This window comes from Anser cygnoides, chromosome 15 (genome assembly GCF_040182565.1).
Source record: "Anser cygnoides isolate HZ-2024a breed goose chromosome 15, Taihu_goose_T2T_genome, whole genome shotgun sequence".
Classification (NCBI taxonomy): Eukaryota; Metazoa; Chordata; class Aves; order Anseriformes; family Anatidae; genus Anser; species Anser cygnoides.
In genome coordinates, this window is record NC_089887.1 from 3,734,809 (window position 1) to 3,750,624 (window position 15,816).

At 53.8% G+C, this 15,816-nt stretch overlaps 3 protein-coding genes across 4 annotated transcripts; 2 read left to right on the forward strand and 1 right to left on the reverse strand.

The window, feature by feature from the left end:
* The first annotated feature begins 31 nt into the window (after positions 1–31).
* PTCD1 (pentatricopeptide repeat domain 1) lies at positions 32–4,812 on the forward strand. Its single transcript, XM_066977894.1, has 8 exons — positions 32–509; positions 1,078–1,218; positions 1,432–1,650; positions 2,259–2,360; positions 2,740–3,480; positions 3,666–3,782; positions 4,072–4,254; positions 4,474–4,812. Exons 1-8 carry the CDS (start codon positions 66–68, stop codon positions 4,666–4,668), a joined length of 2,142 nt encoding a protein of 713 aa, XP_066833995.1. The 5' UTR covers positions 32–65; the 3' UTR covers positions 4,669–4,812.
* A 131-nt stretch (positions 4,813–4,943) lies between these two features.
* BUD31 (BUD31 homolog) lies at positions 4,944–7,392 on the reverse strand. 2 transcript variants are annotated; one of them, XM_048065267.2, is made up of 5 exons: positions 7,269–7,392; positions 6,638–6,834; positions 5,960–6,082; positions 5,553–5,719; positions 4,944–5,202 (listed from the first exon to the last, which is right to left on the reverse strand). In XM_048065267.2, exons 2-5 carry the CDS (start codon positions 6,729–6,731, stop codon positions 5,152–5,154), a joined length of 435 nt encoding a protein of 144 aa, XP_047921224.1. In that variant the 5' UTR covers positions 6,732–6,834; positions 7,269–7,392; the 3' UTR covers positions 4,944–5,151. The 2 variants fall into 2 exon arrangements, with proteins under 2 accessions (XP_047921224.1, XP_047921214.1); XM_048065257.2 differs by lacking the exon at positions 7,269–7,392 and adding an exon at positions 7,081–7,210.
* Positions 7,393–7,410: 18 nt separating this feature from the next.
* On the forward strand, positions 7,411–15,012 carry PDAP1 (PDGFA associated protein 1). The gene is made up of 6 exons (XM_066977898.1): positions 7,411–7,498; positions 9,725–9,816; positions 11,806–11,913; positions 12,286–12,407; positions 13,321–13,472; positions 14,149–15,012. Exons 1-6 carry the CDS (start codon positions 7,486–7,488, stop codon positions 14,205–14,207), a joined length of 546 nt encoding a protein of 181 aa, XP_066833999.1. The 5' UTR covers positions 7,411–7,485; the 3' UTR covers positions 14,208–15,012.
* The last annotated feature ends 804 nt before the right edge of the window (positions 15,013–15,816 follow it).

The following is a 15,816-nucleotide window of genomic DNA, read 5'->3' on the forward strand; positions in this document are numbered from 1 at the left end:
TCAGCCCGCGGTCTACCTCAGCGTTCCCGCCCCCCCCCCCCCCCCCCCCCCCCCCCCCCCCCGCCATGAGGCCCGCGCCGCTCCGGCTCCTCCTCGCCCTCGCCCCGCGGTGCCGCCGGCAGCCCCCCGGGGTGCCCTCAGTGCCCCCCGGTGTCCCCTCGGTCCCTCACGGCGTCCCCCCGGTCCTTCCCGGTGTCCCCCCGCCGCTGTGGGGCCGCAGGGCGCTGGGTTCGTCGCCGGGACCCCCCCACAGCAAGGATCAGGGGGAAGGAGAGGGCTCGGGAGGCTGCGGTGAGGAGGAGGAGGAGGAGGATGAAGGCGTGGAGTTTGGGACGCTGTCCACGAGGTTTTCTGGTAGAAAGTTTTATCACAAAACCACGCCGCGGTTCCGGGATTTAAAGCTCGAAGAAGAGGGAGAGGAGGAGGCGGGAAGGAAGCCCCGGCGCAGGCCTAGGAACACCCCGTACTGGTACTTCTTGAGGTGCAAGGCCCTCATCAAAGAGGACAAGGTTTGCTCTTTGCTCGTCTCTGGAAATAATATTTAACTGCTGCCAAATAGCACACTCTTGGGTTAGAGCTAGAGTAGTTCAGTTGGAAGGGACCTACAACGTTCATTGATTCCAACTGCCCAACTGCTTCAGAGCAGAAAGTTAAAGTTGTAATCAAAAGACGTGCTCTGATCCTATTTGCCTGAGTTCTGTTCACGCCACCTTCCTACCTCATTTTTCCCTTTCCAAACAGGAATGGAGTTAGCTAATCATTTTTGATGGTGTCCAGACAGTGACTCTAGAAATCGAGCCGCTCCTCAGTGCTGTCTCCGCTCGGTCAGTCCAATGTCCCCTTTGGCAGTCATGGCTTTGGTATCTGTGTGCCACCACCTCTCATCCCAACCCCCTGCAACACCATCTGTATTGTCTTACGTGCTTCATTTGTATCTTTACAGGAAGAAGCAAGAATTTGTGAGGAATCCGCTGCTCTGTAGGACTTCTGCCACAATCTGACTGCAGCTGAGAATATTAATATCTGTTGTGACCGATTCTGTTGCTGCCTCGTAATGGATTTTCCTTTTTCCTGTAGCTAGCAGAGGCTCTGGAGCTGTTTGAGGTGCAGATGCTGAAGGAAGAGCGAGTGCAGCCGGAAGAAAGCAATTACACTGTTCTAATTGGTGGCTGTGGCAGGGTTGGCTACGTGAAAAAGGCGTTCAAGCTCTACAATGATGTATGTAGGTTTATGTTCTCTGCTCTCTCATACCTTCATTGAGTTTTTTCAGCTAAAACTGTTTCTTAAATTTGGTCGTGTTACTCTCTCTTCAAAATGCCTCTGAGTTAGTGTTTACATCTTCTTAGCCTGAAACTTTAAAAACCAAATGAGGAAATTCTAAAACTGTCTTCCTAAAAAGAGTTTTCCCTGTGTTTTCTTGTCTTCTTTTAGATGAAAAAACGAGGCTTAACTCCCACAGAGCCCACATACACAGCCCTGTTCAATGCCTGCGCTGAATCACCGTGGAAAGACTCAGGCCTGCAGAGCGCCCTCAAATTACGGCAGCAGCTAAAGAGCAAAAACCAAGAGCTGAATCTGATAACTTACCATGCGCTGCTGAAAGTCTGTGCCCTGTGCTCGGACCTCAGGATGTCCTTTGATGTGCTGAAGGTAAATATGCAACTTTTCTTACGTCAAGTGCATTCTTTTCTAGTTAAAGCTCCTGGGCTATAATCTGTAATTATCTATACTTAAAATGTTTCTATTTCATTGATCTTTGGTTTCATACAATGAAATCATCCTGGTACGTACCGAGTTTAAGTAGCTAAAATGAGGCAGCTACAGGGTTAAACAGGGGTTGGCTTTGAAACTGTGGTCAGGTGTGTCAATTTATTGAACAGTTTTTGGGGGGCTCACAACTATTGCGTCTCTTTCCCTCATTTTGAAGACCCATGTATTGGCATGTACCTTCCTTTTAAAGCTCTGCAGCAGCTTTTCTCAGAAAGGTCAGTCTAGGAGTTGCTAAAAGGATTGCTATCCCTGTGCCCAAATTCCCCATAGCTCCCGTAAGGGAGAAGCTAGGATCTACGCAGGCATTTCAGGCGTTTTTTAATTCTGGAGTAATCGTTCTGCTCACGGCGCTGGGAGCTTACCCTATGCTTTGTTGTTACTCCATCCCCAGAAGATAGCAGAAGCATTTGAGCTTCACAGCCAGCTGCAACTTACTGTTTGGGTAACTGGGAAGTTCAATCCTCTCTCTGCTCTCTCGCTTCTTATAGGAAATAGTGCAGAAGGGTCATGTTCCCACAGCTGAGACCTTCAGCTTCCTTCTCATGAGCTGCATAAAGGACAGTGAAAGTGGCTTCCGATACGCCTTACAGGTTTGTCTTCATGTACTAATTAAGGAAAATGCGCTTCTGTACAGTAACTTGTCACTTGAACGTACAGAAAACAGCAGGTTATGACGAGCTGATGAAATCAGGAGGAGCTCAGCACCTCCTAGGACAAGTTCTCTAAACTAGACTTCCATCAGGACAGCCTGTAAACTGGTGAGGTGCCCTGAATGATGTCTCAGGACCGTACTAGCTCGAGGTGGCTGTTCACTGCCCACTGCCATTTCACCTCTTCGTGCTGTAAACTTGCTCCTTTTCCGCAGGTAGATACTGTCCCAGTAGGCACTGTGAACGCGCTTACAACCTGCTAGAAATGCTCTTGTTATTCACTGTTACTGACGTTTGATGTTCGTCTTCCCCTCTGCAGGTTTGGAAGCAGATGACGAAACTTGGAATAAAGGCCAACAGCCACACGTACAACTTGATGCTGCGCGCTGCTAGAGACTGCGGAATTGGCGATCCGGTTGTGGCTTCCCAAGTACTGCTCAGACCCGCCGATGAGAGCTCACCTCAGCTAAGGCTTGCACCCGGCACGCAGAAGGTGAAAAATCAGAGAAAGAAGGGATCGGAGGGCGCACCTACTGTCCAGCTGGATGTGGAGGCCATGGAAAAACAATTATTTCAGCAGAGTTTGATGCAGCCTGAAGAACTGATCAGGCAACAAAATAAAGACGTGAGTCAGGCTGAAACGAAACTAGTAGCAGCTGGTCTCAACAGCAGCACCGAAGCATTGATGAGGGTAGGCCAGAACGAGCTAGAGCAAGACCAAGCGTGCCTAAGCCAGAAACTGCATTTGTGCAACCTGCCCAACTTGCTGGATTCACGGATACCTGATGCAGCTGTGGTCTCCTTGGGGACAGTGGCCACGCCATCCCATAGACTGGCTCTGATGGGGGACGTGGAGGGCTTCCTGAACAAAATGAAAGAGGACAATGCAGAACCCAACATTAAAACTTTTACGTTACTGGCTGAGCTGGTGGAACCCCAAAGCCCGTCAGAATCCTCTCTTCTGGCGCTCCTGGATGAGCATAAGGTGAAAGTAGACGTGACCTTCTTTAACACCTTAATAAGGAAGAAAAGCAAACAGGGAGACCTAGAGGGAGCAAAGGTAAGGAAAAACTCAGAACCAGCCCCGTTGCTGCCTTCTTGTTTCGGGCCTCCAGTTGTGCTGTGTTTCACTGCGGTACCCATTCCTCTGTCCACAACAGAAACTGGGAATCTGACACTGCTTTCCACTCAGCAGTGCCACAGGGAGGCTTTTTGGAAACCGATGTCGATATTTGTATCTTGCAGAGCCTGCTGCCAGCTCTTGCGAAGAGGAGGATATCGCCTAACCTCCAGACATTTTGCAGCTTGGCAATTGCTTGCCACCAAGAGAAGGATGGGTTGCAGTTACTCTCAGATTTGAAGGTAATTAAACTAAACCCCTACTGCTTAGGGTTCAAACTGCAGAAAGCAAGAGAAGTGTTAATGCTTCCAAAAAGACCTGCTGAGGCTTCTAGGGCGAGGGTGTTTTCATTCCCTAAACACGCAGCTCTAGAGCAGCTGAGAGACCGTAGCTTTGCCGGGATATGACTGGGGCCAGGGGGAGAGAAGCAGGTGCTGGAGCAAGAGCTGCGCTCCTTGTGCAAGAGGTGCCAGAACGAAAAAGGCACAGAGGAAACCCTGTGCTAACTGGCAGGTAATTTGTCGTTCCCAGACGTCCGGAATAACTCCCAATAAGTACATCTACAGCGCCCTCATCGGTGCCGCTGTGAGGCAGCTGGATTACAGCTACCTGACGGAGATCCTGCGAGACATGAGGAGGAACGAAGTGCCTCCCAACGAGGTCATCATACGCCAGCTGGAGTTTGCAGCGCAGTACCCGCCAAAATTTGACCGGGTGAGTGGCTGTGCCTGGTCGCAGGGTGAGGGACACCGCCGAGGGAGGGGAAGCGTCGGTGTCTGCCCCAGGCTTGCTTCTTCCTTTGGGTTTGTGTGATCTGGTGGCAGTTTCTCAGCAGCTCCTTACTTAATAACAGCCTCTAGCTGCTGCGTGCTGGTATTAAGAGCTCTGTTCTAACAGAACTTTTTTTTTTTTTTGTTGGATTTCTCTTCGCAGTATAAGTCAAAGAACCCCTACCTGGCGAAAATTGACGGCTTCCGTGGCTACTACCACCGGTGGTTAAAAGTCATGGCAGGAGAGGAGACGCCCCACCCCTGGGAGAAATACAGAACAGCCAAACGTTCGGTGGGTGAGGATAAGGAAGAGGACGCGCAGGGGAAGCTGCGCCAGGATGCTGCAGCTGACAGCTAAGTCCTGCATGTTCCGTGCGCTGGAAGAACTCTGAATTCACTCCCTCAAACTGCCTCCCTGTAGGAAAGCTGTTTTGTAGATCCAGGAACCCGAGTTCTTGCGATAACCACTAAATAAAATATTTGTCCTCTGTTTCAAGGAGAAGCAAATACATTTCCAGTGAATTTCCTTCAGATACTTACATGAATCACGTTAAAAAAAACAAACGCACGCCCCCACGTCCAACAGGAGAAGAGGGGCACAGATGAGTTTTGCCAGAAGACTGCTCCACTCTCTCAGGAAAGCAGACTTTATTTTAAAATAAATGGCTACACAGAAAGCTACTCCAAAGCAACATCCTTTGTAGCTACCATCCAGGTGAGCACGTTGCTGGTTTAATTGCAATAAGCTATCCAATCACGCAGAAGGTGGTTATAATTGCACTCACAGTCCGTGGTGTAAGACGAGTTCAGAGTTCAAAAGGTAAACTTGCGTCTCGGCACTTCACCCAGAACAACCTCGGCATCCGCAGTGAGTGCATTCGATGATTCTCCCCTGGAAAAGGGACACGACAGCGATATTTCAGCCAAGCTCTGGTGAGCGGGCAGTCCCCCAGGCCTCAGCCTCGCTGCAGAGGCTGCCTTTTGAAGGGGTCCCTGTGAAAAGGCTGCCTACAGCCGAGTTTTATGTCGTCTCCTACCCTTTAATGACTTGGAGCAACCACACGCCAAAGCTGGTGGCGACTTTAAAGCCCCCAGATATTAAATCTACCAGCAAAAGGTAAAAATCGATAGAACTAGAGGAAGTTACCAGAAGGAAGAATGTTCCCTCCCCTGCTGTCCCTGGCCAGGGTGAGGTTAGAAAGGCTCCAGACGAAAGGGCAGGGACAAGCTGAAAACCCTTACCACTTCCAGCTTGCTTTTGGGGACCCTACAGATGCAGTTGGTCCCGAAGTTGGTGTCCCGCGTCTGGATGCAGCGCAGGCAGCAGAGGTTCTCGTAGCCCTGCTTCTTCCACTTGGCGATCAGGTTCTTGTCGGCGTATCCTTCCTTGATGCAGTACTCGTAGAGCTCTGCAAAAGAGCAGACGTTATTAGCACAGGTAGCTCCCAGGAAGCGTTTGAAAACAGCCCAAGGAATTTCTAGCTGTGCTCCTTAGCTATTAGAGCTACACAGGTGCCAGCCTTCCCTCCGTCCTCCCTCCATCGACAATGATCCCTCCCTTCAGCACCCCAGTTCGGGTGCACCTGCAGGCAGACGCCTCACCGCATCCCCCTGTCCCCCAGCCAGGGGGAAGCGTTTGTGCTTCTCACCTCTGCTGATGGCTTTTCTTTTATAGAAGAGGTCAAAAATGTAACGAGTCTTCTGGTGGTGAATTCTGAAGATAGGCCAAAGCGATTCCACTTTCCTCTTCCCTTCGTGGGGCTCAGTCTCCGCTGGGAGGGAACAACAAACACCAGATTTTGTCAGGTTTCATCAGATTTCAGCTGATTCTCTCCGGTTTCCAACTTCCTCAGTCGCTTTAGAAACTGCTCCGAGAACATTCCTGACTTTAACAACTTAAGAGTTAGGAACGAGCTTAATGGGAGAGGATTCCAACGAGAGGGACGTGGCCTGGCACGGTCCTTTTAGGAAATGAAAGCCAAAAGAGCAGGACAGGGGGAATGACATGACCTGCAGTGGGACGGAGCAGACTTTAGGGCTGCTGCAGCTTGTCAGACCAGCGCAACAGCACGGGCAGGAGCTACCGGTCCCTCTGCCTGTGTCAGCGAGCTTCAGCCCAGAGCTCGGCCACGGAGCGCCCCACAAGAAATGCACCCCGCCGGGGCACTGCCCGGTGCCCCCCACACACCCAGGAAAGCTCCCGGCCCTGCCCCAGACTCGGCCCGGGACAACCCCGGGGCTCGCACCGCATTTTTGGGGGTGCCCGGAGCGTTAGGGCCGAGCTTGTTTCGGGACACGTCCCCGGGGCGCCGCCGCTCCTTCCCTACCTTCCCTCATCTTCTGATCCAGCTCGTCCAGCGTGGGCTCGATCAGCTCCCAGCCGTCGGGGGGCGGCTTCCTGCTGCGCTTCACCTTCGGCATCGCCTCGGGGACGGGGACGGTGGGGTGTGTGTGGGGGGGAAGCACCGGGGGAGCCGCCTGTCTGCTCCGCGACGCGCGGGCACCTCGGGTCCTTCAGAAACCGCTGCGAAAGGAGAGAGGGGGGGGGCGGCTGCAGGGTTCCCCAGGGGCTCCGGGACGCGGCCGCCGCCCCCCCGGTGCCCCCCCCGGTGCCCCCCCCGGTACCCCCCGGTGCCCCCCGCGGCCTGCGGCTGACACCGGGACGGGGCCCGGCGGCCCTGAGGGGCTCGGGCCGTGCTCGGCGGCGGCGGGGGAGAGCCCCGGGCCCAGCCCCGAGCTGCGGCCTGATCCCGGCCCGGTCCCGGCCTACCCGCGGCCTGATCCCGGCCTGGCTCCGCTCCCGGCCCGGCTCCGGTCCCGCAGCCGCCCGCGGGGTCCTCTTCCCCTCCCCGCGCCGCGCTGAGGTGCCCAGCGCGGCGCCTGAAGAACAACCCCCTCCCCTCCCCGCGCCCTTCCCCATTTTAGTCCCCTTCCGCAACCGAAACGCTGCAAAATCACCTCCTCGGCGGGCGGGCCGCGTCCCGGCTTCTCTCTTGGCGTAGAAAAAAGCCGCGGAAGGGCGGCGGGCGAGCAGGCGCTGAGGGGGCAGCCTCCGCGGCGGGGACCTCGCGGGGAGGGCTCTGAGTGGGAGGGGCGGGGCGGGAGGGGACGGCTTCCGCTTCCGGGTCGGCGCTGGGGGCCGGGGGGGGGCCGCGCTGCAGCCGCCATCGCCGCGATGCCGAAAGGAGGTGGGGAGGGGGGTGGGGGGCAGGGCCCGGAGCCCCCCCCCACCCCCGTTCGGTTTATTTCCCTATTCCCCTTTAATTTCTTTATTTGGGGGTCCCTCGTGAGGCGGTGGGGGCCGGGCGGGGGGCCGCAGCCGCGGGTTGGGGCCGGGCCGGGGCTCCCCTGAGGCGCTGGGGCCGGGGCCTCGCCCCCCGGGGGGGGTGTGGGGGGGGACTCTCTCTCGGGATGGGCTCAGAATGGGGGGTTTTGTTTTTTTGGGGGGGTTTTTGGTTTTTTTTGGGGGGGCCTGTGTGTAGCCGGGCGTTGGGCTCGGCGAGCCCGCCGGGCGTCCCCCAGTTCGGGGCGTTCCGCTCGGTTCTTCTCGGTTTTTCCCCCTCGCTTTAATTGTTTTAATTGGGATTTAATTGGCCAGCCTGACCCCGCCGGGCAGCCGGCCCCTTTTTACCTCAGCCCACCTCCCCCTCTCCGCGGGTCGCGGTGTGGAAGCGGTGCCGGGGGCCGGGCGCCTCGCTGCTGTTCCGCTGAGGCCCTTGCGGCCGCCCCGAGGTGCCCGGGGGGCGCTGCCAGGTGCGGGGCCTGCCCTCAGCTCATCCGATCGCCCCCTGTGGTGCTCATCCAGCTCCTGCCCTGCGCCGAGCCCCCCAGGCGGGCCCTGTGGGGGCCGAGCCGGTGGCACCGCCGGCCCCACGCGGGGTGCCCTGCGCCTCGTCCGCTCTGGGCTGGCTCAGGTGTAGATCAGGGCAGCCCCGCGGCTGATTCCCCCTTCGGTTTGTTTGCTTTTTCAAGCTTTTGTGCAAGATAATTCCTTTCAGGGTGCTGTTATCAGGGTTTTGTCATCTTCAGTTCAGAGCCTGACGTACGGCAGGAAGGCTGCCGGCAGCTGCCGAGCCCGCAGCGAGCGCTGGGGCAGGCCGAGTGGATTTTCTTGGTGCCGCGCGGTGTGTCAGGTGCCCTGCCGGTGCGCCTTTCAGAGCGCTGTCACTTGCTGGGCGGCGACGTGACGGCTCCAGCGCTCCCTTGGAGCTCGAGTTCCCCACGTGTGTCGGTGGCGCCACGTGGGGTGGCCGGGAACGGGGAAAGCAGGGCTCGGGGGGCAGCGGTGCCCTGCTTGTACTGGTGGGGTGAGTGCCCGTGAGCTTCCAAAACTGATTGTAGAGAATTGCGCTCCCCGTCTCGTGCCAGAAAAACCTTTCGGGGGGGGGGCTCTGTGAGGCTTCCTAGGGGCGTTTCGAGAGATTTTACCGCGCAGCTCGGCTTTTACCAAGCTAAAACGTATGAGAATTGGTCTGCGCTCGTTTTCTGAGCCAGAAGTGCTCAGAAAACGAATTCCCAAAGCCCTCGAGGGCTGCCTCAAAGAGCCCGACAAGTGCGGCCGGGCGTGGCCGTGACATGGGGCCCGGCGGTGATGGGGCTCCCCCGTCAGGAGGGACATCCGTCCCCCCTCCACGCCGCTGGGAGGTCTCCTTGTCCTCGGCAGGTGGGAAGGGAGAGGAGCACGAGGCTTTCCTGCGGGCTGCGAGACGCCTGCAGGAGCACGGCTCCCTCGCACGAGCTGCTGGGGTTTTGCTGGTCTCGCGCACGGGTTTTACCCCGAGCTTTCTGGCTTGCTTTTGGCAGCAGCTCTCAGCTCTGACGACATAAGCAGAGCAGCCGCTTGCAGGAAGCACTGATGGCTTCGCAATTCCACGGGAGCCCGCAGGATTTTGCTCTGGAGGGCCGAGCAGGCCGCCCAGCCGAGCCCCCTCTCCTTTCTTCCTGGTTTCTAGCGCTTGTTTTTGGTTTCCCTTATAAAGCGCTGAAACATGGAGGCTCCTTTTACGAGTTCCTCAGCTCTCGCTTCAATTCCCGAAGCTTTTGTCCAATTGGCTCCCTGTTCTCCCTTGGCACAGCCTCAGCTCAGGGAGGGGCTGAGGAGGCGAGCCGGGCAGCGGCGGAGCTGCTGGGAGCTGCTGCCGCGGCACGAACGCACCGGGATCCCTGCAGGGGAGGGAACGGGAGCGGGGCTGGGGCTGGGAACAGCTCGGCAGCCCGGGAGGGGAATCAGAGAAGCCGCAGGCTTCACTGAGGGTAGCAAATCCAATGTGTCTCTTTTTTTTTTTTTTTTTCCTTTGGGCTCGTCCTGTGCATGCCAAAAAATCCAGAGCGTGTGCTGCAGGAGGAGTCAAGCTTTTTGGAAGCTCATCACTAACCCATTTATTGATTAATCTATTGATTTTATTTTTGTGCAGGTAGAAAAGGAGGCCACAAAGGCCGGGCAAGACAGTACACGAGTCCCGAAGAGATCGATGCGCAGCTCCAAGCAGAAAAGCAGAAGGCAAGGGTAGGTGTTTGCCTTGGTTTGTGCTTACCGTGCTAACTCCGGGCTTGCGCAGCACGCTTGATTCGCAGCTCACGAGAAATGTCAGCTCACTGGGGTGTTGCAGACCATTCCGACAGGGATCGCAATGTGAATTCTCGACACCGGTGCCTGGGGAGGCTGCAAGGTGGGATCCAGTCGAGTTCCTCGTGGAGGTGAGGCCAGGCCGACCGTCCGTCAGCACTCTGAAGGTTAAAGGACGAGGGAGGTGATTACACGGCAGCTCTCGGCATCTTTTCCTCCCGTAGTTCATCGTTCTGCTCTTCAGCATAAGCTTGTTCCTCACTCCTGCTCTGCAGCTTGGCTGCGGAGAAAAGGGGCTCACGTCTTGACAGCTTTCAGTTCTTGAAAACAGCGTATTTGACCTTTCTCTAGTTTTAATGGACTAAATTCCTTTGACTTCTTTCTTTACACGTGGTTTTCTTGTTTGTCTCCGGGAGAAGTAACAGATTTTTCTGGTGTGAGCTCTTTTTTGGGCGTCTGTGTGCCCCACCACGGGTTTGTGAGTCCGCCTTCCCCTGCAGCTACCGGGCTGGCATTACAAAAACCACGGCTGCTTTCTGCGGTACTTGCTCTCTTGCGTTGCCAAATTATCCCAGCTACGCTGACTCTCAACGCTGTTTTCGGCGACTTTCTGAAAGTGCTGCCTAAGCCTGAACTCACGATTCCGGCTGAAACCTCACGGCACTGACTGCAGCGGGATAATTATACCCTGGGTAGGAAACACTGATGAGTAAATCCCAGAAGCAGGTTACCCTTCCAAGCTGTTACGAGCCATATTGTTGACTCCCTTTGAATGATTTGACCAGCTGTAACTCTAGATGATTGCGTGGTTTGCTGCTTAGCCAGATATTCCGACTTTGTGTCGCATTTCTTATTCTGTAGCGTGACTCCTCTTGGTTTGTTTTCTGATTCCACCTTCCTGGCTTCGTGCCGTCCTTCCAGTTACTGAAGCCGCTTACGGTTCTGATCCTGTTTTCCAAAGTGAGCTCAGCTCCTCGCTCTTGCACAATGTCATTCACAAACTTTGAATTCACAAGACTTTTCGCCATCCAAGTCGTTAATAAAAATACCAAGTGGGAACAGAACAGAACGAGCCTCGATGGGGCCCCACGTGAGATGTCTGTCTGGTTTTATAAAAACAAAAACACAACAGCCCTCAGAGGACTGCTTTTTGAGGATTTTTTTCTGCTGTGATCATCTGTACCACATAGTGATGGTTACATCCAACCCAGTTTCATTAAGGGAGGTCTGTAAAAACTTAAAATACTCCTCCTCCTGCCCATAGCTCCTCTGCTTTGCCAGCTGCTCTGATGAGGGATGTTTGATAATGGTAAAGCAAGCTTTTCACACCCATGTTAGTTTCCCTAATCTTATCTTGGAGTTGGACTTGATGATCCTTATGGGTCCCTTCCAACTCGGGATATTCTGTGATTATCTTCTAATGATTTACAAATTAATTCCTAGACGCTGATTAGTAAAAGCTGTGCTGGAAAGGCTGCAATTTCTTATGTTTCCACTAGAAACACCATTCTAGTTGATGGCTGGCAATTTTCTCTTTAGTTTTTTTTTATCTGGATCGAGGCTGGGATCCATCATGCCACATCTGTGTAGCTTCTGGTCCCTCAGAGGCAGTGCACTGGAAATTCAGGCCAAAATTCTTCTGGAGATCCTTCATTTGGGGAAAGCGAAGAGCCAGTTCTGTCTTTTACAATAGTTTTCGTGGCCTGTTAAGTAGAGAGAGCAGCAGAGTTGCTTGGAGGAGATCTGCTGGGGCAGGTGATGCTCACGTAACTGTGTTGAGAATGAGCTCTCGTTCTGGTAGAGCGAGGCACCCTCGGTGGGCCGTGTCAGGAGCAGCAGTGCTCGGAGCCGTGCATCATCCCTCCAAAACGATCTCGTTTAAGTCACTGGGAATTCTATTGACGTGTTTTCTTCCTGTGATTTCTGTAGGAAGAAGAGGAGCAAGAAGAGGGAGGCGAAGGAGCAACAGGGGACCCCAAAAAGGAGAAGAAGTCTTTAGATTCAGATGAGAGTGATGAAGATGACGAGGATTATCAGGTAGTGTAATACTCAGGGCACGTAACGCATTTGCATGGAGTTCTCTTTCAGAGCTATCTACAGTAAATCTTTTATGGAATAACTATTTTTAGAAGCCAAAAAAAAACCTTACTTGACTCCCTTTTGTCCTCAGAGTGATAATCTGGGTATTTTTTAAGTGAAATGCAAAGGCAAGATCATCTTCAAAGAACACCAAAGATGTTTGGTGGTTATAAATCTTGGTTCACAAATGGTTTTGCTGTCTGGTGGGGAAACTACCTTGAATTCTACTTTTGGGGTGTGGTGCAGGGCATTTGATGCGTTCTGATGCAACGTGATTTGGGGTATGGCAGAACAGAGCTTCTTACCTTTCCTCTTCTTCTTAAACCTTAGCAAAAGCGCAAAGGCGTGGAAGGGTTGATAGACATAGAGAATCCCAATCGTGTAATTCAGACAACCAAAAAAGTAACTCAGCTGGACCTGGATGGACCCAAGGAACTCTCGCGACGAGAGCGGTGAGTTTTCCTCCTGCCTCGGGAGGAGCTGGCGTGGTCCTGGAGTTTCCCACGTGCTGCTGGCAGCAGCTTAATGTGGAGAAGCGTCTCCCTGCCGCGTGTGCGCTGGTGTTTCAGGGAAGCCCTTCATCTGTGTTGCCCTCTAAGGCTGATGCTGAGCAGCAGCAAACTGTCAGGCAGGATTCACTTTGTTTCAAAATGGCTTTCCTTACAAACTTTACAGAAGTTTTTACAGAAGCCGTCTGTCTTCTGGGAGTAGCTTTGTCTGCCCCGGGGCCAGGCACTTCGGCCCGCTGTGCTGAGTGAAGTTTGTCGCCGTGAAGCAGACGTAGGCCGTTTCTCTCCTGAAGTTTTATGCCAAAAATGAGGTGTAACCAAAATCCATTAACCAAAGTTCACGCTGAGGTCTGCTCTGATCTTGCTACAAAAGGTGCCCTAGTGGCAGGTAGCAGTTTCCCAGACTCCTGGGTTCGTGTTGAAATTTTTGTTTGAGCTGATGAATAAGGTGAGAAGCAACGTTTGATCTCCTAGTTTCATTTAGCAACGGAGAGTTTCAGAGTGAAAGATTTAAGCTTGATTGTTTGGAATAGATTGTTTAAGTTTGATTAGTTGGGATAGATGCCTTCAGCAGAAGTACCCTTGAGGTGTACTTCTGGGGAGAATGTTACAGTGCTGCGTAGTCTGGGGCTAATTCAGTGCTCTTATTTAGCTGAAGGTAGAAATTCCTTGACTTCACATCATCCCTGCAACAGATGTAACGCCCTTGAAAACTGGTGACAGGGTCCCCCAGTCCCTGCAGGCAGCCCAGCTCTGTACTCACCTTGTTTTCCAGTCAGAAAGCTTCCCCTGGTGTCTGTCAGTACCTGCACGCTCACCGGGGTGCTCTAACGGCCGGTGTGTTTCGCTCAAACAGGGAGGAGATCGAGAAACAAAAGGCAAAAGAAAGATACATGAAAATGCACCTAGCTGGCAAAACAGAACAAGCGAAGGCAGATCTCGCCCGACTAGCCATCATTCGGAAGCAAAGGGAAGAAGCTGCCAGAAAGAAAGAAGAGGAAAGAAAAGGTTAGAGAGTAATTAATCCTCTCCTATTACTTTTGCAATGGCCGTACTGCCGTGAGGTATGACTTCTGCTATCACATGTTGTAGTCCCTCCTCGCCTGAGACTGCGTGGTGTTGCTGAGTGTCGTTGCGACTCCTCTCATCAGAACTACATTCAGCTGGTTCACTCTTACAAAGCTCTAGGGCGTCTGAATAGGGAGCAGGCGAGAAGAGAAGGGAATTGCTCTTGATACCCACGTTGTCCTCAGCGTCCCGGGCAGTGCTAGCTCTGATTTTGGGGATTTATCGAGTGCCTTCTGCTGGATGCATGCTGGGGATCCAGACCGCACAGGGAGTTTGCAGCATTCCTCCCGTGCTGGGATTTCCTCTTCAGCTCTGATAGAGAACCAGAACCCTAACGAGTGTGCTCCCAGCGGCTTCCACAGGGAAACTGCATCAGCATCGGGGTGGTTTGCAGAAGCCTGAAGGGAAGCCAGGGCCAGAAGGGAAGGAGCAGGGAGGGCTGCTCCCGCTTACCCTGGAGGGGCGGTACCAGGAGTTAGTGGGGAGGGTCAGAACTTTTCCCTGCTTACTTCGCTGCACGTGGCTAGCAAGATTTCAGTCTCGGGGGCTGCCAGGCTACCACCAGCCCCGACGTGCGCTGTGAAACCCTAACCCCTCTGTTCTTTCCCTCCTCCAGCAAAAGACGAAGCGGCAATGGCGGGTAAAAGACTGCAGTCCCTGTCCCTTAACAAGTAAGCGCAGGACGCGCGAGAGGAGGAATCGCCGGGAAGCCGTGCCTGGTGCCTGCCAGGAACTCTGTCGTGTTGCATACCATAGGTGCCACGTGGGGTTACATTGCGGCATCGAAGTCACCTCCACCTCCAAGAGACACTGACGATGTGTTTGTCTTCATCCTGGCACAGATTTCCATTTGGGGTTAGGGGCAGCTGCTATCTTCGGTGCAGAACTGTGCTGAACAGCGATTCTCTGTAACAGTTCGAAAACCTGAATGTTTTTGCTGTTTTTAGGATTAAGAACTCATAGATTTGGGCGGGGGGGGGGGAAGCAGGGGCGGGAGGGAGCTGTGCGGGAGGGGAGATGCTTTAAATATTAGATTGCAAGAACATAGATTGTGGGGTCATTGTGGGGTGGGGCATATGGGGTGGGGAACTTTGACTTGCTCATGAAAACCCAAAGGATAATGTATCTGAGGAATCCTTTCGGGCAAACGGCCCATAAAATTTTGCTGCAGGGTGTTGCAGTATAATCGAGAGCCTGACTTCATGGACATCTGGAGTGCTGTTCCTTCCCGTTTTCATCCCTCATCTCTTGCAGCCGGTCTCCCCCTTTTCCCTCCTCTTCGTTATTTTGTTTCTTCTCCTGATTAGGGATAGTGCCAGTTTTTAACCACATCATCCTTTGTTTAAAGGAAAAAAAAAAAACATCATTAATTGTATCAGACCCAGATGGGGGGAAAAAAAACACTCGATAAAGGTGGAAAAAGGAAAAAAAAACAACAGAACTTGTATATTTGGCTGATTAAAATGTAAATTATAACTGCTCTGTTCTTGTCTTGTGTGTTTGTGTAAATGAACACGCGTGTACAGGCGGCTGCTGCGATGCACGGTGCGGTAGCAGCCTGGTGGCGGGGTGACTTCCGAGTCTGCTGCTTTGCTGCTTCTCTGCTCTTCGTGGTGGTGAATTTGGCTCAGGGTTCGGGAGCTCTATCAGCAGATGCAGCCCGAAGGCAAGAAGCTTTTCCTCTCCGTCTCTGATGGACGTCTTGCACAATCCAGTTGCCGCAGTGGAGCAAACAGTTACCTTCGGGCTGCCGCCTAGCCCAGTCGGTGTGTCAGGAGGCCTGGCCCCAAACTGCCAGCACCCCGTCCTGGTTCGCAGTGCGGGGCTGCAGGAGATGCTTTAACCCGCTATGCCCCGGGGAGCCCTGCCCTTAGCCTGCGCCAGGACACCAGCGCTTCCCAGGCTCACCAAAAACTGGAGGAGATTCAACCCCAGAGCTGAGACGGGAGCTCCCGGCTCTGCAGGAGTTGCTAGCAGAGGTTGCAGGCGTAAAGACGCAGGATGGCAAACGCTGCGATTTATTCTCTGTGACCCTGCCGTCCGTGCCCGTCTACACGGACTCGGCTGGGAGGATGTGGCAGAGGGATGTGTTATGGGGAACCTCACTGCGAGCTCAAACCACAGTGGGAATTTGCTTTTCTGGTACGGGGAGGCTGCACGTGGATAAAGGCTGGCAAAGGCGTAAACCCGAGGAGTGATTTGAGAGGAACTCTTGCTTGGCAACCTACCGGTCCTCCTGCCTTTGCCCAGGCTTTTCCAAGCACTTAATCTCCACTTGATGCCC